Source organism: Onychostruthus taczanowskii, unplaced genomic scaffold (genome assembly GCF_017590055.1).
Source record: "Onychostruthus taczanowskii isolate IOZ18803 unplaced genomic scaffold, ASM1759005v1 scaffold1, whole genome shotgun sequence".
In the NCBI taxonomy this organism is placed as follows: domain Eukaryota; kingdom Metazoa; phylum Chordata; class Aves; order Passeriformes; family Passeridae; genus Onychostruthus; species Onychostruthus taczanowskii.
In genome coordinates this window covers 8,564,357-8,589,577 of record NW_024496525.1, presented here as the reverse complement: position 1 = coordinate 8,589,577, position 25,221 = coordinate 8,564,357, and the positions used below count along the sequence as shown (strand labels likewise).

At 38.8% G+C, this 25,221-nt stretch overlaps 1 protein-coding gene across 2 annotated transcripts in view; it reads left to right on the top strand.

Annotated features, from left to right (window-relative positions):
- Window positions 1-19,933, top strand: part of GPHN (gephyrin) — a 270,642-nt gene extending 250,709 nt beyond the window's left edge. For both annotated transcript variants that reach the window (XM_041396794.1, XM_041396784.1), the window contains 6 exons: window positions 9,747-9,834; window positions 11,898-11,971; window positions 14,638-14,702; window positions 15,963-16,066; window positions 17,252-17,348; window positions 18,926-19,933. In XM_041396794.1, coding sequence (XP_041252728.1) covers window positions 9,747-9,834; window positions 11,898-11,971; window positions 14,638-14,702; window positions 15,963-16,066; window positions 17,252-17,348; window positions 18,926-19,059 — 562 coding nt within the window. In that variant the 3' untranslated portion in view covers window positions 19,060-19,933. The remainder of the gene's footprint in view (window positions 1-9,746; window positions 9,835-11,897; window positions 11,972-14,637; window positions 14,703-15,962; window positions 16,067-17,251; window positions 17,349-18,925) is intronic.
- Window positions 19,934-25,221: the final 5,288 nt, after the last annotated feature.

Below are 25,221 nucleotides of genomic sequence, written 5' to 3'. Positions count from 1 at the left end.
TGTGAGTAAAAATGTTTCAATGGGGTCCATTTCCAAATATTTTCCCTTCCTCCTTCCAAAACGTCAAGTTGTTTAACACTTCGTTTTGCTTTGTTTTGAAGTCAAGAGTAAAGAAGTTTCTCCATAGACACTGCAAGGAAAGATGAACTATGCTTTGTTGGCATGCCCAGTTGAGCCTAAATCCTTCCATAACTTTACTCTTCATTCCTTGGGAGAAGCCCATCCAAACTGTAAGAGAAAGATGTTCCCGTGCTCTCCCTTTCTCTCCCATTGTCTGGCCTTGCAAAAAGGAAGCATTTCCCCTGGTGATTTTGAATATCTAGAGCCACCAAGGGGGACACAGCTGGGCACAGAGCTTCCCTTTGACCCCAGGAGACTCTCTCCTTCCCTGGCTCTTTATTATACCCCTTCTGCTTCCTTTACCCTCAGGAAGCCAGATGTTTTTAAAGAAGAAGGGACACAGAGCTTCCAGAACACTGCGGAGACAGGCCTACCAGATTGGTGAGCACTGTTTTTAAACCACTTGGGACCTTGAGGCACGTGCATGCTCACAGGCAGGCTCGGCCAGGTGTCTGTCAGGGCAGAGCTCAGAGCACACATCCAACCAACATTGCCGTACAGGAGCAGATGGTGTTTTATTCTGTCCATTAAGTAGCACTGCCTTTTCAGTTCGGTTCTTATGCACCAGTGCACTGTAGACTTAATTACATGGCTCCACAACATTGACAAAATGAAAATGTTTACATTGCTCATCAGTAGCAACAAACATCTTTATCCATCAAGGCTTTTCCCTTTTGAAAACTGAGCAAATTAGGAAAAATCTTGCTTGAAGGTAGTAGTGGAGTCCAGGGAAGTCCAGGAAGCTGTGATTATTCAGTCGTAACAGGAGTTGGACTTCAGTGATCCTCGTGGGTCCCTTGCAACTCAGGATGTTCTGTGAGCCTGCGATACTGCGTACTTGGTTTTCCACCACTGTGCTGATCATCTCTAAAGTAGACTAACTGAATCATTCAGGGAATCTCTAAACTATGCACTATGCATTTTTTCCAAAATACATATGCAATGATATACTACATCTTACTTAGGGAGATGTTATAATAATATAGATTAATTCTCAGAACTTGCCCTCTAACACAGACAGGCCCAAGGAGCAGAAGTGATGACAGAGGGAGAATAAACTATCTGTCATTTTCTCCATTAACAAACAGAAACAATGAGTTTCTGTAGGTTCATTCATATAGGAAATAAAAACAGGTAGAAAATGAATGAAAATCCTATTGAAGATTAATACGTGGAAACTTCACATGTGAGGATCCTCACTGGGGTAAATAGGCCCATTTTTGTAAGAAAAAGTTGGAGGATTGGGTTTTAGCTTAATGTTTGCTTTGCATACTGGAAAACAAATTGCTGTTCTCATGACTGAGTCAATCTGCCATATCCTTAGCTTTCAAAAAACCCGTTCTTATTTAGCAATTAGTTATTCATGCTGAAGCCAGGTTGTTATAAATCTAAGTTTTTCTCATGTAATGGACTAAACCTTCTGCTATACTACACATCTAAAAAAAAAACTAATTTATGAGAATCTGCAGTATTTAAAACATTTTAAATTAAAGTGAAGACTGTGATACAGACTATCTGCTTTATCTGAAATTGCTTAAAAGATTAAATCTACCAGCAGGTGATGGACTTGGAATTCCTCATACAAGTCAGGTCACACCTCATTGCTACTGCATAAAACATTAAATGAGCCTTTAGTCTCTTCTAAGCAGTGTGAGGGAAAGCACCAACAAAAAACAGCCTCTAGAATAAGTCTTCCTACGCAAAGCATGAGCAATAAAAAATTCTTCTGCTTCCAGAGCAGGAGAAAAGGCAATGGGCATTTTGTTCTGTTAATAACATCTTTGTGCTTAAAGGAATATGGTCCGGTATTGTAAGACAAATGAAGTTATTTCTAACACTGTAGCTTACTCTTCATGGGGAATTTGTATTTTTTTTTAGTAAACAAAATTCGATGCCATATTTCATTTGATATTTTCTAAAAAATAACTGTTTGTTTTAGGACACAGCTGATGACAGAGAATTTTTAAAGGTCTTTTTATATTGTCTCTAACCTGTGGCTTCCAAATCATTTGTGTTCTGGAGACATTTTCCCAAGTGATTAAGTTATGATTCTATAAAGGGTGGTGCTTCCTAGAGAAAGCCTTCATTTTGAGGCATTGCTTTTGGGGACTGCATTTCTACCTGTCCTAGAGACATCCATACTGTAGATAAATAGCAATTACACCAGTTACAGGGGGAATGAAATCACTTTAAATTCCCTTTAAATGTATTTAAAATTGACTCTTACAGTTGAAGCTAAAGTAAAATGAAAAGGTAAGAAATTCTGTGATTACAATGCCATTTCACTGTGTTAGATTTGGTGATATTATTTGATATATGTAAACAACTGGCACTAATTACATCCATCATATATTTTACTTTCAGTTGTGTCAGTATAAGCCAATTCTCATTTCATGAGTGCTCTCATTGAAATAATTGCAGATCCACAGTTGCCCTTCAGACTCACCAATGCACTGACATCTTTACCAATGCAATGCACTGATTATTATATTGTGTAATGTAATCTTAAGTCACTATTATTTCAACCCAGCTACAACTGTTGAATATTTTCTGCTCCAAAAGTGAAAACTTTTCAGTGAATCCATATTGACTCACTTCCTTTGTAAGAAGGAAGATAAAATAAAAATCTTTACCTGTGTAATCCCATCCACTTTCTTAGAAAAACTAATGGATTTCTGGTAAGTGTAGTGATAAGGTTCATTATCTTCAGCCAGCAAAAATAGCCAGGGATAGTTTTTTAATTAGTGGAAACCAGCAGTTCTCAGGCTGCTTCTGACTCAGAGGACACACACTGTACTAGATTTAGACTGAATTAAGTGCTCACGAGTCAGTACAATGGCACAGCACCTGAAGACAGCTGTTATCAAAGCTTTGGTCCTGTTCTTTTAGCATTTATGGAAAAAATCACAATTCACTCTGAAATGCTTGCAGCTGAATGTACACAAGCAGCAGACAAGGATGTGATGGAGGACTCTTCATGCAGGAATGGGCCTGTAGTACATGAGCACCTGGCTTCTATGCATGAGACTTGTTCCTGTAGCACTCCCTTAGTTATCTGTTTTTCTGACCTGTCTGATCTTTTGTCATTCTGGCATATATATGAGTGGGAGTCTTCTGAAGCAGGTCAAGGAAATAGTGGAGGAAAATCTGTTAGCATCCTGATATAGAAAAAAACACTGAAGGCATTAGACAGCTCTCATAGTTACCTCAGCAAAAAAGTTGAAGTCCTCTAATTTAAGGCTTCTAATCAAAATCCCTACAAGTTCATAAATGTAACATGAAAAAGAATACTCTGCAAAATAACATTTATATTTGCAGCAGCAATTAAAGGAACAGCAAAAATTACCAAAGACATATTCTTTAATATTGCTGTCAAATAGACAAAACTTATATAGTTATGTTGAACAAGCCAAAAGCTGCTGTAATTATTCCAGCTCTCCTCACAAGCTGGCCTATTTTCCTAGGGAAAACATATTGCATCTGTTCAGAGTGATCCAGGGAAATACCACAGAAGGTAAAAGGAAGATACATTATGAGAACATGATGAAATACACTTGAGAATTTTGAAACAAATACAGTTTCAGAAGTATGTCCATATGTTACTACATACACCATCAAAATCAGATTTGCTTCTGTTTTCAAAAACCATACTAGTCAAAACACAGAATTCCTATTACCATCAAATATTCGTTCACTGAATTGCATTCAGTGAAATGTATTCATTGATTTGCATTCAATATTATATTCTACAGAAGGTGGATTTTAGTTGGCTAAAAATAATGGCATCTATGCACCATTCTGCATCCTGCAAATTACTGATATGCAAAATACTCCTCTTGGTCATGAGGTGAGAAGTGGGTGACAGACTCTGTCCTTATGCCTCACTGCAGTCATCTATTCATTTTGAAATCTGTCACCTCAGCTGAATGAGCAGTTAAAGAATGAAAGTTAATCTTAAAGGATCAAATCCATAGCCCATCTTTCCTCAAGAAAAAATGTCATTGAGCTTGATAAGATCTGTGAGTACAACAAGTAGTCTGTTGGTTATTTGATGAAAATCTTAATTTGGCAAATTCTTTACTATTTTGGAGGCAGAACTAGAAGTTTGACTGGGATCTTTGCATGCAAGGGGAATTTCTAGCAGGTCTTTGTACCTCAGTTAAACATGTTCTTCTGGAACATCTCTTCAGCAGGTAAGAGACTTCCTGAGATGCAAAAGTAGTACAAACCACTGTTGCCAGTTTGTGGGAACATATCCAGAATGTGCTAAGCTCAGGGCACCTCCAGTTGAAGTTTACAGTCAACTACTGTAGTTTAGAGAGCAGCTGGACTACTTTGGTCTCTAGTGTGATTGTGTAGGATCACTGCTTAGCACTTCTGTTTTCACTGTGTGTCCAGGAATCTGTAGCTCCTCAGAATTTTTGAAGAAACATGTCTTTCAGCATATAACTGAAATACTTGAGATACTTTCAAATAAAGTAAAACAGTAGGCAAGAAAGGTTGGCCAGCTCTGCTTTTGAACTCACAATAGACACTTGTGCATGCATCTGGTGCATCATGGTGCATGTATCTTTCTGTATCTGTGTCCAGTATCTCTGTAAAGCACACACGTTCAAGGTGCTGACTGTGATGGTGCATGCACATTTTGCAAGTACAGGTTACCAGAAGACCTGGGTTTATAAAAACCCAGGCTGCTGCATAGAGGAATACAAGAGCCACGAGTGTTTCTGTTAGTCACCCAATAGTAGCAGCTGGATTTGGCAATGGGCAGCGAGGACTGGAAGTGACTGTCAGGTAATGAGGTTACATTGGATGAGCGACACTCCTGTGGCAAAGAACTCCTGTGGTGGAAGTGATCCTGGAAATCAGCAATGAACTATGGGTTTTGTACTGTGACAATGGCTTGATAAGTCAGTCCTAACTAAAGGTTCTAGCCCCATTTTAACCGGGATCTTAGTTTTGCTGCAGAGTGGTAGGTGATTTTTGGAACATTTGCTGTTATTTGTTTTCTATATCAAATTATAAAACTGAGCAGTTTAATTGCATGTATCAAACTGCTGCTGTTGGGGTTGTATCACAGAAAAAGCAGACAGATTGATAATTAATGACAGTGAAGCACAACAATAGGATCAACAAAAGTGAATTAACATGTGTTGATTTCTATGTGAAAGAGAAAATTACACTGTAATTTAGGGTACTTCAAACTGGCACTTAAAACACAGAGAATTCTTTGGTCTTGACTATAATGTTGCTGTTTCTTTTGAGAGTGGAAAGGAGAAAATTTACATGCCTGATGTCTATTTTAATGAGGCTTGCATCATTTTCTTGTTCAAGCTCTTAAGCTTTCTTGTATATCTTTTCCGTTCAAAGACAGCTCACTTGACAGCTCAAGTGTTGAATAAGTTTTCCACAAACTAACTTTGATAACCAGAATTTTTCATGAATCCAGAAGGTGTTCCTGCTGTACTGCCATCCTGCAAGTCCTCTCTTCAAATCAATGAAAGCAAGTGTCAGCTGCAATGTCACACATCTGCTTACTGGATGCTTGCTGCTGCCATTGTACAATGGTTACCCTCCAACCAATTTCCAGATTGTACTGCTCCTTCTGTTCCACAAAACTGAACAAGAAGGATCAGGAAACTGGGATACTACAGTAGATACTCTGTTTATCAGACTGACAAAATTAGCAGAGAATATAAAGATATAGTTAAAAATACATGCACTCTTTATGCAAATTACTATGCAGCTTCAAAAATGTATGTACAATACACATAATATTTATGCAGACACAATCTGCTCCAGGTGTTGAGAGAAAGTTTGGATTTGTTCCTTATTTATGTATGTGAATAATTTCATAAACTGTATGCAGTCCTTAAATAACAAATTTTCTTCAAGGTATTAACAAAAGATGATCAGATGTGATCTGAAACACATCTGAGTATAACTTTTTTAATAAGTTCCAGCATGTTAGAAAAGCACATTCACTTTTTGTGCACAATGTCACTCTGACTTTGACTTTGAAAATCACCAAATGAAACAGAGTAATTTTGCCATCTGGAAATTAGACTTTCCATCAAAATCTACTTTACATTGATTAAGGTATTCACCATTATATTTGAGCACCTGTTACAGTTCTGTCTTTGAAGGGGAAAAAAAATCCAAGAATAGCACTTTGACAAGATATTTTAAAGGATTTATTGTGGTAAATTAGACCATTAATCTAGCTAATCCAGTATCCTGCCCTGCTTCAGAATATAGCTTCTGATTTGTACCTGCTCAGACAGTGAGTGTTACTTCTCAGCTTCATGGCGATTTGTCACCTGCCTTTTAAAACAATCTTGTCGTGCTATGCTCAGATGCCAAAGTCATCTTGTCTATTCTTTCAGAACCTAATAGTTTTCATTATTTATTCCCTTTCCTTTTATTTCCTTTTTCAATCTAAAGGACCAGCTGCTCACTGTTACACAACAAATGAAACAAGAAGTAGTATCTTGTTACCTGATTATATCAACTCAGTGTTAATATGCAATTTGAGTAATAACTCTCCGCATTAAATCCACTAAAGGCGAGGGAAATGTTCACAGTGTTGATTGAAGACTGCCACAGGGGACTCCTGTAAGGAGTGTTTGGTGCTAATTGCAGAGTCATGGAACTACTAGCCTTAAGTACAACAAAAAGTTAAACAGACCTGAGTGACAAAAAGAAGTCTGCCAAAAATGTCCAAAAAGAGACATTTTCTGCAACAGCAAGGGAGGAAATTCCTTCACCTTTTTTCAAAATGAAAACCAAACTAACATAATTAGTAAGTTTATTGCAACAAAATTTCTGTCACCTCTTTCCTTTAGAAATAATTAAATTCATTCTGTAACTATGTTGAAGACGACATGCAGTGCTATTGCCTGGATAAGTCTTAGTGGTAGAATTTTTTAATGCCTTGCACTATTCAGATGGTAAAGAAAAGAATTTTAAAATAGTGAAGACCTGAATGATTAACTAGTCCAGTGGTATGCTGTCCTCATAAGAAAAGACGTGAATTGAGTCCTCACCGGGTTTGAGTTTAGGCTTATTTGGAGGGGGAAGGGGGTTTATTGATTTTTTCCTTTGTTAAGTGATTTAATAGATATACAAATACATATTTTTTCATATGTAAGTAGCTGCATTTCCATTCTATTTAACTTTAATGACAATTAAATATATACTTGTTTGCTTTTTACTGTTCTTTCCATTATTCTCAAACCACAACTGAAAGCAAGCCCACTTCATTTTCCAGAATTAGCATGCCCCCAGACAGGTAGACTTGCTACCTATGAATAACTTTTAAATAATTAAACAAGATAAAATGAAACAGCCTGGAGCAAGTTCAAGATAAGGTCCTCAGCTCCATCACAACCTAATGAGAAAAAAGTACTGAAAGCAGTCTTGGGCTGCTGATAGTGGCATATGTCTGACTGCTGAGCCTCAGGAATGCCAATATCGACCTATGTAATGAATATGTATTCCTTGCTGCATTCCAAGCAGCCTCACTGGCAAGGATTAAGGGATACTTAGATCTTGAGACAGTTTTCCTATTACAAACTCTATCATAATCTTAAATAATATCTTGTTACATACAGATACTACTTAGAGGCTCAGTATGAGACAATTGGTTTTGAAGAAGTAGCCAACAGCAGAATTGCTTCTTTCTACTTCCTTCAGTGACTAGTGAAGACTTGTGCTGGGTTTTGGAGAAAATGATCCTGAGATTTCAGAAGGGGGAGCTGATAAAATGTCTCAGTTTCCTAAAGAACAAAGGAGATGGTTTTGCTTGAGCCCATTTATTTTCCCCCAAAGAAAACAGTTTAGGTGTTCTTTGTAGGCCATTAAGAATATCCAAGGTACCCAGTACCCTAAACCATAGTCATGATGGCATGCCACAACACTGCAGCCACTGTTTCCTTTAAAAAAGGAGTAGTGTATAATTCTGTCCTATTGACTGCAGTCTACAGCAATCTGCCCTTCTTTCTGCTGTATCTTGTTGCCTGCCTCTTGAAAAGCAATCTGACCCTAGAGAGGGGTGTAACCCAACATAGGTAATAAAGTTGTGCAGGATGACTGCCCTGTGATGCCTGAGAACATGGTGCTTCAGTCACTGGACATTGTGGAGAAAGAGTCATGAGCCTTTCTGCCTGTGAGGCATAACCAGGGTAGAGGACACCGGAGGGCTTTCTGGTGAGATGAGGCATGTGCAAGGTTGCACTGAGCTATTTACTCAGTGAGGGAGCGCGCTCATTCTTGCACCACATAAATTGTAGTGCACACTGCAGCACGTCATGCTAACTGCTGCTTATATTTCACTGAACCATGGGCAAAGAAAGGATGCTCAGAGGAAAGGATTTTTCTTTCTGAGACATTTGGAAACACAGAGTTTCTGCTAGTCTCTGAAAGGTCAACTAGAACTTGCATAATATACCTAATTTTTGTGTTTTCAGCTCAAACGCCAAAATCACTGCTGTAGTTCTACTTTTGGATGAAATACAGCCCAAGCTCTCAAAGGATAGCCCTCATGCCATTTTCAGCCTGCATTCACCACCCACAATGGCATTTTGTAGCATGGTATTTACCTGAGGTGCTATATTCCAGGTGAAGGCCTTCATACAGTCACTAGTATAATCGCCCATTCTTTCGATGGCATTGTAAGTAGGACCAGCCATGAAAAGCTTTCAGGATCACTGAACTGAAAACATACTGTTGAAGAAGCAATACATACAGTCATAGCAAGCGGTCAGCTTCTGGTCAGTTCACAAATGTTAAATGCAAAGCATGAATTTAATATATTGGAAATTGGTTTTGATTCCTTTGGACCTGTGTGAGTTGTATTACTGAGTTTCTCCACTGCATGCCTTGAAGCTCTGTATTAGCATCAGTACTGCTCTTAAATATCTAATTCTCATATCAAAGTTTCCAGTTTAGATCTAAAATGGAAAGAAAAGAAGACACCAATTTCCTTCACAGTTATACTCTGTACAGAAGAATATCATAGCCCCCATTACACTGTTTCTCATGAAGGTGAATAGACCTTTTAACAGCATGGATTGTGTTTTTGCAAGCTGAAATGGATATTTACAGGTGGCTTTGCTGCAGAGCCCCCTAACAGAGAAGAGAAACAAAGGATTTACTTCCTCTCTTCACTGATCAAAGTTTGAAGTGGAGCCTCATCCCCATTTTTGCACACACCAGATAAGGTAGACAGGTAGTACTGCAGCCTGCTTGGTGGTCAGTAATGTTCATGTGTCAGGTGCCTTTATATATCCCTGTCCGTTCATCTAAGTCACAATTTGTATTACTACCTATTGTTCCAATTGCATACTCTTAGACACTTGTAATAGCATTCTTCAGTCCCAGTCTAAAGTATCCCACTGATTCTGTTGCAAACTTTAGACAGAAAGGTGCCAAACAGTGTGGTGTTCCCTTAATGAGATTGCAGTTCTTGACTAGAATTGAACAGTGTGGAATCTTAAGAAGGAAAAGAGCTTTTATTATTCTCTTAAAACAAGTGTGTTTATGCACCTGTATGTGTGCACACAGACTTATATTACAAGTCATGATAATTCCATGCCACTAATCTGCTTCCCTGTTTTTTCCTGTAGCCCAGATGATTTACTGAATGCACTGAATGAGGGTATCAGCCGTGCTGATGTGATCATTACATCAGGAGGTGTATCTATGGGGGAAAAGGTATGCAAAATTTAAGTTTGGCTTCCTACAATATACGTAAGAATTTCAAACCAGAGTCTGCCATTCAAGCTACTTCCTTTGTATTAATGTTTATTGAAAATGAACCTTACTTTTATTGGAACACTTACAAGTAAATCACTGAAGAAAATAGTCTTCAAAGCTCATTCCATTTGCTCTTGTTTCTGTACTGTAGTTGACATAGTACAACAGAGAAGCTTTTAATTCTTGATGTGAGGGATTTACAAATGTGTTTTTATTTAAGGAATGATTTATGTAGATGAGGAAGGTGCTGGGTTAATAGCACATGAAGACAGTAGAGTTTATTTTTAGAGCAGGTAAAATGTAGATAGCATTGAGGTACTTTGAAAGTACTTTGAAAAGCAACCTAAGTATATAAATAGCATTTTTTTACTCGGCACATCTGTTTCCTGAATGTGCCAAAGCTCTATCTGTTACAAAAATAGTTTTATCACATCTTGCACCTACATTTGATAGTCCTACAGACAGTACTTATGAGACCCAGTGAGCTGATATATTTGCCTTTTGAATCATTAACAGAATTGTTGATTGAGTTCCTGTTGATTATCCCTGTGCCAAAATCATCAAAGAAAATAGGGATACACAGATGCTGGTGGGGCATAGATGAACCTGCAGGACATTTATTAATCATGACTTATGCGAAGGAAAACTCAAATTACTTTTTGATCCCAGGCTGAATCTGTGAGTTTGGCAGGTAAAATAAACATCTTTTATAACTAACAGATACTAAAGACTGTCATTAGGAGGTGGGAAACATGAGTGCTGGTTCTGTTTACTTTTCTGAGTAGAAATCATATCACTGGATACATCATGAAAATGGATAATTAATTAAACCAGTGCAAATAACTTTCAGTTATTCCCATTGTCTCCAGTATGCCTAGAAAAATAATCAAGGACAAGTACTGGTCTTTAAATTGGGAATGTGGCAACATAGTGCAGACACAGTAACACTAAGAATTGGCTGAGCTGCTGAGTGGTTTTACAGACATTCAGATTTTGGCTCATTTCTCCCCAGTGTGAACTTGGGACAACAGCCTAAAGTCAGTAGGCTCTACATTCCACTGATGGTCTGCCCTCTGATACTGAGCTTTCTACAGTTTTAATGAAATAGCTGTGAACATCCAAATAGTAAATAGAAAGTAAAAGCAGGGTTAATGCAATTAATAATTGTGAGTTAACACCTGGCTGAAATGAGTTGCTGCTTTCCAAGTACTTGAACATACACATGCACAAAAAAAGGGCTCACTGCCAGGGATTTTCTGATTTACTTGTGATTTACTAGTTTCTGATTGCTGATTGCTAGTGAAACCCATCTGTCTTCACAAATGACTGCTATGGCCTGCCTCTTTAGCGTCACTAAACACAACAGATAGGGTACTACATCTTTAGGCACAACAATTATCAATAAAGATTAAACCAGTAATTCCATTTGTTTTAATAACTGGATCAGTCATGTTTATGCAAAATCTTTTAGCTTGAACTCATTCACAAGCCACCCAGTTTTTTTTTCTAAGGAATGTTAAACCCAAGCACTGTGAATTAGACCATTAGACCCAAGAAATTACAATAATTACAGTATCCTGGAAAACTATGATTTCTACAGTATTGATTTCAAAAGTAGTAGGCGATCTCTAAATCTACAACTGATAGCTTCTATGGCAAAATTTAAATAACTGGATAATTTAAAGTCTTAGCTTTGAATCGTGAAGGGTTTTTTCCATCTTTGTCATAGAGAATGTTTTAGTAGTAGGTATTTGTGGAGTGCTCTAAGATTCTGATGCTGCAGATGAATTTTAAGGAAATATATGTCCTCATGGAGTCAGGTTTGGCACCTAAATGAGTCTGTTCTTTACTTTTTCTTTTTCAAAACACTTTCAAATGATGAAAATTCCCTACTGGGCTGTAGCACTTTCAGGATATGCAAATTTTCATCTTCACTTGATATTAATTAATTGCTTTGAATGCTTAGATGATGTAAAGCCACTTTGATGTTACTTAATTTTATTCTTTTTTTAATTAAACAGGACTATCTTAAACAGGTGCTGGATATTGATCTTCATGCACAGATTCACTTTGGCAGAGTTTTTATGAAACCTGGGTAAGAAATCTTTCTGCTTAGGCAGCCTAGATGGAGGCTAAATTGGCATTGGGCCAAATATCCTAGTGAAGTGCTTCAGTAGATTTCACTTTTCCAAATATACTGTAAACCACAGGACAGATATATGTGGGAAAAGCAGCAAAATCAGTGCTCTTCAGATTAGTCATCATCTTTATGGGTGAAATTAACTGGAACAGGGAGATTATTTTTTATCAGTAAGAGATATTTCTCTGATAACTGTTGCAAATCAGGTTTGGGGACTGGTGGGAAACCAGCATGATATAAACATTGCCACAGCCTTCAGTGCAATCACAGAGCTCACACTGACATTACCATGAAATAACCAGGAAATATAAGGACATTAAATGGACAGTTTGCTTAAAGAGTATCTCATTTCACTTCAAAATTTGCATTAATTATATTCCTACAAGCAGTTCCTTGAGAGGTGGAATGATAGCTAATTTACAAAGCTTTGTCTAATTGGCATATTGAGCATAGTAATTTTTAAGTTAGCTGAGTCCTTTATATGTTTAGTTTGCCTCACAAAACTGTTTCAGCGTTGCTTTTCTATGCTGTAGCACTGCTCATCAGTGAGTCTGAAAGTGCTCTGCAGAGAGAATGAAAATCACACATATTGAAAACAGAGAGTTCCCTTTTCTCCACAGTGCAAGAGCAGAAAGATGTCTGCACCTCTGCCTCACTCCCTAGGGAAGGCAGTTTGTTTGCAAGCTGGGTTGGAATGGTCCAGCTGCACAGGATCGAGCACAGCTTTGCAGAATGATTCCCTCTAGCCCAGAACTGTTGTCACGGAGCAGAGCTGCAAGTGGGTGTTTGCTGTGAAAACAGACAAATACTTTCACTGTCTCTGCATACAGTCTGATAAAGATCTGCGTGTGGGCTTGGTGCTTGTGCTGCTCCTACCACCACCTCCTTTCCACATAAGGAATGAGTGAGGCTAAAATCTTGTTTCTTCCCATGGTGGATGTAGCCCAGGCATGGAAACTGCTCACTGCTTCTGTCATACTGCTACAACTGATGTAGGGAAGTCCCAGAAGCAGAATCTGCACTCTATCTCTGCTGCTGACTAAAATGGACAAACTTGATTTACAGAATTCAGAGTATTAAATTCTGGTTCTGGCTTACTTGTAAGCAAACATAATTTTTTTCTCCTGGTGAGTCCTCTGTAGACCTGCAGCAAGGAACTTTTAATAACTAGCTGGGAAAATGGTTTTTTTCCCTTAAATGTCCCTTTTCAATTTATGTCACAAGAAAAGTATTTCTTATTGCTACCAAAACATTTGCTCATCAGTTGTTACTGAGAATGTAAGCACTCTCTTTTTCATTAGCTGTAGTGCAATAGAAAATATTGTATCTTGGGTTTTATTAACTGCATCTTAACAGATTGTAGGTTGTGGTTACTGTATTGGGAAAAAAATCCCTTGAGTAAATTCAAAGAGAGTGAAGAATAAAAAGAGTGAAGTCAGAATTTGTTGTATGCCTGTATTTGAGGTGCTTCATGAGTGCAGGGTGGTCCTTGGGATTTACCGTCGCACCACTTGGTCTGAAAGTTGCTGAGCTCCTGTAAGGTTATCTTGTCTAGCTGCAGTGACAGAAGGAAGTACTGGAAGATTCTACCAATGATGGTGCTGAAGTGTCATACAAGAATTCAGAGTTTCCAGTAAATATGAATTAGCAATTCAATTTTTTGTCCATTGGTTTGTGCACTGGTTATAACAGTTGGAGGTCTGGCACGTAGTTTCCCATCATGTTAGAGGCATTTTAAAGCAGGAATGTCAGACACTAACTTGCCCTGGTAAACTAGAATATTGATGGCTCTTAACAGATACAAAAGTAGGTGATAATGATCAAAGTGCAGCAAAACTTCAAAGTTGTAAACTGTCACCTGCTGACCAGGTGGTAGTGGTCAGCTCAAGATAAAGCCAAGGAAACCAGCCTAATTACTGCTCCTATGGTATAATTGCTAATGTTTGAAAGGATTATACTAACATAAAATTCTTTTTTCATGGATAAGTCCCTTGTCTTTGCCAGCCGCATTATTCTTGAGCTGTCACATTACTGTCCTGTTTTTGTAAAGGTAATAGCCCTCACAGCAAGTCACCAAAATCACTGAGCAGCTCTGTAAGGCAGAGAGAGCTCTTCATTGATAGACCTGGGTGTCACCTGGCTGCAGCTCTGCCTGTGGTATCTGAATTTGTTCATCTGACTAGCTGCTCAGAAATATTGCTTCCTTGTAGTACTGTTGTAGAGACCTGGAGTAAGAGAATTAGAGTCACCAGTGTTATAAAAAATTAGAAACCCTTATATGAAAAACAAACACAGCTCTGTAATTGCATAATTCCAGTATTACTTCATTGTTAATTGGCTTCTAGCATGAAGACAAGATTTTGATTTTTGATTACTAGTTCATTTCCTTTTAGATATTTCCTCTCCAAATTAAAGCTTCAGAGTTGAATATCAAGAAAAATTATTCTGCCACCATAAAGAGAGGATTATACCTCCAGTATGGAATAACCAGCAGGCTCTGATGAACTGCTGAGAGAGAGATGTCCTGTTCTGTTTCATTTTCTTTTGCAAATGTTTTAAATAATACAATAATGTTCAGACAAATTCTAATGCAGATATTAAATAACTTTATTTTTCCATAGCCTGCCAACAACTTTTGCAACTCTGGATATTGACGGTGTAAGAAAAATAATCTTTGCGCTTCCAGGTAAGATTTGTGGATTACTTTTGTTGCTGTGCATAGATGACAGACATGAAACAGAATAGACACTTCACAGCACCTGTGCCTGGTGTTTGCCCCTAAGGAAGGTACCTGTAAGATTTTCTCAGAAATTTCCAGAAGATATGGACTTACAGGATGTGCTAAGGAGTTCTTTTTTGTCCTTGTCCTCAGAATTTTCTGGTACAGGTCTTAGGATTTTTTCCATCCAACAATTTCCTTACATTTTTCACAAGGGTGTTTTTTCCTACAGCTCCCTGCACCTTCACCATAAATATCCTGTGGGTGTAAGTCAATGCATCCACTCTGACATACTGAAAATGGAGACAAAAATGAGGGAATGCCAAGGAACATGTCACGGAATATTTTTGTTTATCATGCTCATGCTGTAGAACCAAAAGAGGGCAGCATGGCTGCACTGCTGCTGGCTGTGTGCCCTGGGAAAGCACTTGTTTAGAATAAAGATTTCCTTATGGATTTCTGTCCTTCTGAATGAGGAGGAATTTATTTTATTCTTATTGCTCTGGCTTTCCATGAATTTTGACTACACAAGCCATCCTTGATTGCTTGATAAGCTGGTGGTTTTCAGATGTATCTCTAGTGCTTCTACCCCTCTTGCTCTAGTTGCTGCAGTACATTTTCTTACAGGGGAGAGATCAGTGGAGCATCCATCTAATCACAGTATTTATTTTTCATTTGTTGTCTAGAGAAGTCCAGATATGTAAGACAGTGATTTTGACAGGTGGTCATACACCTCTTTTGTGACTCAACAGAAAACATATAAATCAGTAGAATTCTCCTTAGAATTTGTCCTAAAGCATTTTGCTACTCTGTTAGGGAATTGAAAGTTATTCTTCCCTTGGTGTCTGGGAACCATTAGTCATGAATAAAGAGCCCTGTGAGGGTAGAGCCAACAACTATGCACAATTAACTCTGCTCCAGCCCCAGACAAATGTAGGTATAGGACAAAGGTAGCAGAAGAACAGAGGCAGATGGTGGGGCCTGAGGAACATGGGGCAGTTCTGGTCGGAGCAGGACTTCAGCACACATCATCCCGAGTGTAGCTTGACAGGTGGACTGGAACATGCCCCTTGCCACACACCTCTGCAGTCTGTACTGTATGCAGTACATAGCATGGAAAGCTCTGTAGAGTCCTTTAAAATAGAATTGCTATGAAACATAAGTTCACTTTCAGCATTTCAGAGTAAACCAAGAGAGCATCACCACCGACTGTTCTTTGTCCTACAGGCAATCCTGTGTCAGCTGTTGTCACCTGCAATCTCTTTGTTGTTCCTGCACTGAGGAAAATGCAGGGTATCCTGGATCCTCGGCCCACCATCATCAAAGCCAGGGTAAGAAGCTTATCCTCTAGTTAAAAATTCTCTCAAAATGTTGAAGCACATGTCTCTGGGCTCTGAAAGGCTGTTGTGTTTGTGGAGTCTGAGCCCTAGACTAGTTCTGGCAGTGGAAGGATGTTCACACAAATAGAGGCACATTCTCAGTCTCTGTTAATGGTAATATTCAGTCCTGTAATTTTTTAGAGTAAGATTGCCATCTAATGGAGCAAGACATATAGATGCAGAGGCAGCCATTTGCCAATCAGATAGGAAGGACAATCTCCTGTTCAAAAAATACATTTGTTTTAGCCCATGGTAAAAAATGCAGAGTAATCTGCAAATATCTAGAGCTGGATAGTTCTGTATTAGCAATAGAAAAGACAAACTTTAAAGGCTTCTTTTTCAGTTATTTATAAAAGAAACCCACATGATCCCCATCCTAAACAATATAAATTCCTTAAACTCTTCTCACTTTTCTAATAAATCATGGATAATGTAACTCTATTTAACATAGATTTAAGGCATGTCATTATAATGTCTTCTTCTTCTGTTTTTGATCCAAATAAAGTACCAAGGCATACATCAACTTATGTAGTTTTCTTAGTGTTCTTGGCTATGCTCTTGTCTTACAGCTTATTCCATGTCTCTCTTTTGCCCTTCCTCAAGCATCCAGATTTTATCTTACAGCTAAAATATTCTAAAAGAGAGAGCAATTTGCAGTGACCTTCACTTTTGCATGTATTTTCCATTATGAGCCATCGCCTGTATGTCTTTTCATTTCAAAGATTGGCCATTTTCCTTTTGTCAGAGCTAGCAGGATTTTGAATGCAAATACCATTTTTATCTTTATACAATGTAATCCAAAAAGACCAGGCTTTTTTTTTTTTTTTCTAGAGAAGTACTATCTGTAAACTCTCAGTAAAGGAACAGTTTTGGAATATTCCACTTAATGCACGTAGACTCCTTCAGACACTTTGATATTGTAATTTCACAGTTGTATTTCCTTAAATACTGCAGTCTCTGAAATACTGCAGTCTCTGCATTCTACAGCTTTTAATCTTGCACTAGACACCATCTGACCTCAAAATGTGAGTTTTTGAAAAGACTGTTTTTAACGAAAAACAACTGAGCATATTATTCCATTGTCTTAGTGCAATGTGAAAGCATGACATGTTCATCCTTTCTTTTTTAATCCTACAGTTATCATGTGATGTAAAATTGGACCCCCGCCCAGAATATCATCGGTGCATTCTGACTTGGCATCACCAAGAACCACTACCTTGGGCACAGAGTACAGGTCAGTGCCAGTCACAGAGACTGACACAGCCTTGCCTTCCTAAAGATGTGTCTGTGAACAACCAAGAGTGTGCACGTTTTTCTCACAGAACCTACTTTATGCAGACTGATTTGCTCACACATTTGTGCACATGCATACACATACATTAGTACAAAATGCAGTGCTGATATGGCTTGTCAATTTAACCATTAAAACATCCTTTATTTGAATAGCCTGCCTTATACACACACACTACATGTGTATGCTTGCATATGTGCATACATTCCTTTTTTAAAATATCCATTAAGCTTACTTGCAGTCAGGCACATTTGCTTCCTTCTGCTGTTGTGCATGTACTAAACAAACACAAGTTGGGGCAGAGGTAGGAGCAATACAAATAAAAGAAGTGTGATTTTAGCTGAACTGGAAAAGTAGGAAAGATAGCAGAGGCTCTAGATGTTCTCTTAAAGCAGACTAAAGACTTCTTAGTCATGTTTGCCACCTAGGAATACTTCTGAATACTCAGCTGCAGTTGCGGTAGATACTGTACTGTGAATACTGGTTCAGCTATGTACTGCTAGAACGCTGACTGTGACACTTTTACAAGAGATTTAGGTCCTTAAACAACTGTCTTTTTGCTACTTTATTTTGAAATTGTTCAACAAAAAGCACTATATATGAGTCTCCACAGGGAAATATTAGTTCAGTTCTGGGCCCCTCATTACAAGAAAGTCATTGAGGTGCTGGAGAATTTCCAGAGAGGGGCAGTGAACTGGTGAAGGGTTTGGAGAGCAAGTTCTATGAGGAGTGGCTGAGGGGGCTGGGGGTGTTTAGCCTGGAGAAAGGAGAATCACGGGAGATCTCACCACCCTCTACAACCGCCTGAAAGGAAGTTGTAGCCAAGTGGGGGTGGCAACAAGTGACAGGACAAGAGGAAATGCTCTCAAGCTGCACTAGTGGAGGCTGAGGTTGGACATCTGGAAGAATTTCCTCTTGAAAGGGCTGTTGGACATTGGAAGAGGCTGCCAAGGGAAGTGGTGGAGTCACCATCCCTGGAAAAGTTCAAGAAACAACTGGACATGGCACTTAGTGCTGTGGTTTAGTTGAAATGGTGCTGTTCTGTCAGAGATGGGACTTAATGATCATGGAGGTTTTTTCCAACCTAAATTATTCTATTCAGAGAGAATAGAGTTAATCAAACTTATTCTAGAAGAGGATATTAAAGACATTCTAGACTGTGCTGGGTTTAGTGTTTGTATAACTGGAATAGGTGTACAAATTGAAAAATAAAGTAATTTTGATAGGATTACCAATTTTCTAGGACAAGATACATGGTACAGATAATGTGGAAGGCTGGATAGGAAAGCAATCAGCAACGAGACTGATGGTTTTGAGAACCAGTGCAGTGAGAGGCTGACTAAATCTCCACAGAGTTCTTTCTCTGTTTCCATCCACCTTGTAACAGCAAGATCCCAGCTCCATGAATAAGTTAGCCACATAAACATTTTCATCATAACAGCTTTTGTTTGTTGCACCATGTTGCAGCATTTGGAACTAACTGAAGACTCCACTGAAATTGTTCTGCCTCTCTCCTGTAGGGAATCAGATGAGCAGTCGTCTGATGAGTATGCGCAGTGCCAATGGACTGTTGATGCTACCTCCAAAGACAGAGCAGTATGTGGAGCTTCACAAGGGGGAGGTGGTGGATGTCATGGTCATTGGAAGGCTATGATGTCACCAGCAAGAGCGAAGCTTTGATGCATGTCCACATATCATTGACTGTATCCTGTAATATGCAACGGCACAGCTAGTTTTTCCGATTTGGATAAAAGTTGATCAGTATAGTCAACATCTTGAAATATATTTCAAATGGAATTTAAATAAATACCTTTTAAAAAAAAAACTTTGAAACAAATCTTAACAAAGAAATTTATTCTGATTATATCAAAGCAACTTTTTCCTTTTCTTGCAATTGCTTTGTGTGTTCAATGCTAGTTCTAATAGCGGTAGCTTTTAGTAGACAGCAGTAGGTGCCTGCAGAACTTGTGTTTTTTCTCATCTTTAAGATACAACTACTTACGCTCTTAAAACAAGGCTGTCTGCTTATTTATACTAGCGTAGACAACACTTGGATTTCCCTTATTAGTATGCTTCATAACCGCTTCACAGAGAGCTTCTGCTTGTTCTTTATCTTGTATCTCGTGTTGATGTGCACAGTGCCAAAAGCAGAGTGGCTGCACTGGGAACCCAATGAAGCCCCGAGGTTTCCTCACCTCGCCGCGCATTCAGGGATGTCTCTTGTCCCGGCAGCCACCCAGCTCAGTACTCTTGGGCAGTAACTGGATACCTTTTATTTCAACAAACAAAAAAATTGCTTCCTTAAGTGCTGACAGCCTTTTTAACCAATACATTTAAAAATGTACAGAACTAAAAACTAAAAAAAATCAAAGACTGATCTTGTACAGATATTAGTGTTACCAGCATTCGTGTGGAAATTAAATGAGCAAAGAAATAAAACTAATGTTAAACAACTCTGTACCATAACATTTTCTGTAATGATATTGAAACTTAAATGAATAAAAAAAATCCTCAATCATTATTTAAAATTTCACCTGTTCAGCCTTGTTGTTTGAAACAATAAAGCAGTGATTTAAGAGGGTATTTGGGGTGGGGGAAGAGTGTAGGGAGGAAGATAAATTGTATGTCCAGTCTAGGGCCTTCCCTCATACACAGTGTCATGAATGAACTGAAACTACAGAGTGAGCTCTCTCACACCTCCCATGGGACAAAACAGAAGCAGCACTTGGAGGTGGGGTGTGGTTACAATCAGACTAATCAAAGCTGGAGAATACTTCTTTTCCCCATATAAACTGCACAGCATTTGCAAACAGCTCTTGTGCTGCGCTGTCTGGAATTTGATAAAGTGCTCTTTTTAATTTTTTTCCCCATGAGATAAGGACTTTTCAGCTCTCACCAGATTGTGTATTTTGGCAGCTTCACATTTCATCTGGGCTTAAGACCATAGCACTGCCCTACAACACCTTGTTTCTTGGACTTCATGGGTAAAATGCTATCCCACCAACTCCATTTGTGAAGCCAGAGCATTTATCTATAGTATTTTTTGAAGACTTAGTCAGGGAGAACACAGAAAATTTAAATCCTGACTGCCACAGTGGACCAGAGCTGTAGTTCTATGATAACTGCAGAGGGCATCCCTCTAGGCTGATTTTAAAACCAAACTGATTGCTGTGAAACTCCCTGTGTGTGGGCCACTGCAAAGTTTGAAGGCAGGTAGGCATACACTGTGTTTGGAGGCAATCCAGGGATTGATTGTTAAGAGAAACAGTAACAGAACTTGCTGATCATAGGGTTTTTTTGTTCTGGACTACGTGTCCACATTTGTGCTCTCTCTGTGTAGCAGCAGGGTGGTACCAAATTAAATTAATGGATGCCTGTTTTTACTGTACTAATATTTTAAACCACAGAAGGAAGAGAGAGGCAGGTTAACTCATCTCTGAGAAAGAATGCGGAACATTGTGTGTTATAAGCCACAGGATTATTATAATGTATAAGGGTCATTATAGGCAGCATGTGTAATGAAAATCAGTAGTTTATAAGGGACACCAATTACATAAAGACTCACTAGCAATCAAGTTCAATAGTTGTTTTAAAGGCAGAGTCTACTCCTTGAGTACATGCATTAGATACATTTGGATAAAGAACTTTGACATTTTCACACTCTCCCAACTCTATTTCCTCAGAGGAAATACAAAAGAGGAGTCAGAGTCCAAATCAGGCTACATTATCAAGCAAAAGTTGTGGCTGACAATTAATGATTCTTATACTCTTACCTGGCAGGAAACTAAGAATAACAAGAGAGTAGATGTTGAAATGCTCAAGCACAAAATTTGCCAAAACCTTTATTTTGCCTTAGCTGGCAAATTGAAGTTAGTTTTTAAGTATCGGGGGAAAAAAATAATGAAAATTGTCTGTCATTTTTGCTGGCATTTTCCAAACGTTTCTGGTAGACTTTTATCCCAAATAAATTCAGGAATATGTTCCCAACCTAATAATTCCTTTGTGTATTTTAAACATTTCCCAAAATTCCAGGTAAAAAACTCTTTGCCTGAATACTTTATAGCATCCTTTTTGATTCTAAAGCCAGCTGATGTTACTCCCATGTAAAAGGTGAAACCTAAGGACTACAGGTTAGACGTGGAAGAGCATTTCTGCATGTACTAAAAAAAAGCAGAGACTCTTCTAGGAGAGAAGGACAATCAAACTCACAACTCTTGATGACAAAGGGTTTGCATGGGCAGAACAGCTATAGCAGCTAGTGGTCATTAAAGTAGCAATCTGTAGAACAAGGTATAGCTTCCCATACCTGTATTTGGTCCATAAGTTGCAATTAAGTGCCTTATCCTCATGACAAAGAACATGATCTCTAGCAACTATAACCCTTCTCCTTCCTAGTGCCAGCTGGTCTCAAGAGACGAAGCAGAGCAGTTTCAGCATGATACTATCAGCAGCTGGATTTCCATATTTACTCCAAGTGAAAAAAGCCACACTGGTGTTTCTTCGGTGTTTTCTTATCGGGTTTTTTTGTTTGGTTGTTTGTTTTCTTTCAGACTTGACTGTTGTTTCTAGTAAATCTATCCTAGCCTCCACTCAGAGAGATGAGTTGTCATGCTGGATTTAAAGTCAGCATTGAAATGCAGGCAATCTTGGGTAATTTGTGGGGAGGAAAAGCCTGCACATTTTGCAAATGTTACAACCTCATGAGCTGCTGCTAGCTGCATGTTTTCTGGAAGGGCTCAGTGACTCATATTCAGCATTCAATTAAGACTTGCTCTTTGCAGTTATGCAACATCGCACACAAGCTGATAAAGTTCTTGGAATATAAAGCCTTCAAAAGGTGATGCACAGAGGCTCAGTAGCTTTCTGGTTTTAGACTGATCTGGCTCAGAAGACTTGCTCTAGTCCAGCACCATGCAGCAATACCAAGCATGCTCTGTCCCCATGCAAGGACTTCTGCATTTCCATGGACCCAATTTGTGTCTAAAAATGCAAGCAACCAAGTAATTTTTGCAGAGTTAATTCACAAGCAAAACCAAAACCTTATTGTACTCTACTAACTCTGCAGATTATCTGAGCATACGACAGAAGACAAAGGTATTACCCTGACCTTGATAACCAGGGACTGAAAAATAGAGTTACTGCAAGAAAAGTGTAAGATAAAATCAAAGGAAAGTGTATATATAAATATATATATATATGCACATATATATTAGCACACAAAAAACTGCCCCACTGGACTGACAAGGAAGAATGCAAAGTGGCTTTTGTCAGTACCTGGCACATCAGTACCTATCATGCAGATATTACTGTGGCCCAAGACAATATAACACATCAATGTGTCTGACAAGAGCCTTTCCTATTTAGGTCTGTCATAGCAAAGTAACCAATAACTTAGTCATTTTGAAATGTGCTGACTGGACCACTAAGGGGGACCCAATTTTGTGACCATGTACAGACCAGACCTTGAGCCAAGAAGCCAACATGGACATTTTCAAACACACCTCCCTACGCTGGCAATGACTGATACTAGCAGGAGAAGCTTCTGTGGGACTACTTAGGAAACTGCTGAGAAAGAAACAACATAACACTAGAATCATCCTTGCATGGTGTGGCCTGTGCACTTCTAGATTTATTTTTTTTTCCAAATTGGCCTTCTGCAAAACGCTGGCCAATAGTTCACCCCTCCGGAGAAGTGTAAATGCATGGCAAGGAGATAATTATCCAGCTTCCAAATACTACCCCCACCCAATGTTTGTGGCAAAAACTCCCCCATTTTCACAGTGTAAAGCAGCATCTCCTCTGTTTCATTCTGAATCTGCCATCTCCTACTTCTGTTTGATGCCTCTTAGTTTTTTTGTTGGAGCAGACAAAGAGAAGTCACCCTCACTTTGCCACCCATAATTTTATGGATGGCTATCTTCTAAATTGAATGTCCTAATCTATGTAGTCTGCCCTTTGTGGTCACAGACCATATGCAAGTGTCTGTAAATTGGATGATCTCTATCACAGATTCATGGAACCATCAAGGTTGGAGTGGACCTTCAAAATCATCAAGTCCAACCACCAACCACTGTCATCCCAAAACCACATCACCCATCCCTGTTGCTTCTCTTTCACCCTCTTCAGGTCTGTCAGAAACAAGGAGATCAGAACTGCATTCATATTAAAAGACACCACTATCTCATACTAATCACATCATGATGACTTCTGTTTGTTATCTATTTCCTAATATTTTTTGTTCTTCAGTACTTCTGACTGATATGTTTTTATGGATCTTAAAAATCTTTATTGGTAATATTCTTATTTTCTTAAAAGAGATGACCTTAAATTCTCATGCTTTATTGGTAGTATCCAACCTGGGAACAGTAATTATAATTCCAGTTTAAGAAAATAATTTCCTCATATGAGTAACTTCACTTTTATATGTGTTAAATTTCCTTAGCTGTTTCAACTCACTTCCACTCAATTTTGAGCATTCCGTGTGCAGTTCTTGCTCCTGGTAAGTGGGCATCTTCCTGGAATTTAGCTGGCTTCAGTTCATCTGATAATGGGAGACTGCAGTGATCCTACCTCCACTGAGGATCTGTTCTATGTTTTGTGGAAAGACCTGCTTTGACAACTATGCTGTAATATTGATACTTTACCTTATTATGCCTGATCTTTTCTAGTGGTTTCTTGCCAGCTAGATTTCTTGCTGTTGCTGAGCCTCTTCAGCTATGCTCATTTCAGGATGCTGTTGCACTGCTTTGGAGAACTGCCAGAAGACCAAGACCATCCTCATGTATTCATGGAGATAGTGCAGAGAAAAAAAAGAATTTGGCTCAATATTTTCCTATAGCTTTCTTGTATTTGGATGAAGCTGCTGGAACAGGCTTGTTCATGGTCAAGCCTGGTGATCAGTCTCCAGTCTGCAGAGCTTTGTGGCTCGGGACATGGGCTGCACTCAGGAGAATGAGCTCGGGCAATTGTGTAGGCGAGTGAACTGGAGCCAGTGCTGATGACAGCAGGTTGGTTGTGGTGTACTGTGCTGCCTGCCAGGACTTTTGTGTCAGAGCTAGGTAGCTATTCATCACTAAAGATATTGAATCATGAAAGTAAAAATGGCCTGAGAGCTATTTACCTGCCAGTCTTAGGAGGGGAGAGGCACACATGCAGATGCAATGGTATTTGAGCCCATCTAACTAAAAGATAGCTGACACTGTACATCCATGACTGACTTTCTGTAATTTACTCCCTAATGGCCGAATCAAATCAATTTGCCCAATGTGCTATGAAAAGCCAGAGAACAGAGCAGAAGATAGGATTTAATGTGCTCTTGGCAGTCTGCATTACAAAGGAGAAATGCTGCAGCTTTCTCCATTAACTGGATTTTTTCTAAGAGGTGATAGCTAGGGTTAGATTAAAACAAAAACTAAAAACCAAAACAAAACAAAAACAGACCATGCACAAAAGCAAACAAAGAAAAGCTAAAATGAAAAACAAACAAACAAAAACCCCCAACCAAAACAACAACAAAAAAAAGCCAAGTTAACAGTCCTTTGTTAAGGACTGGGATAAAAAGCAGACACACTACTGATCACAAAGGGGATGGTGGGTGGCCAAACCCAAATAACACCTGGGCCAAACTTCTCCCAGGCCCATCACTAGCAGACACAGCGGAGGACACAGGTAGGGGGCAGTCAGATGCCCATTATGTATGACATTCAGAGACTTCTTAGCAAAGGAGAGTATGTTCTTTTTATTTCTACTTCCATATTCAAGAGCAAGTTTGTCCAGGTAAAAAGTCCTTGAGATTAAAGCATTTAGCATGCTAAAG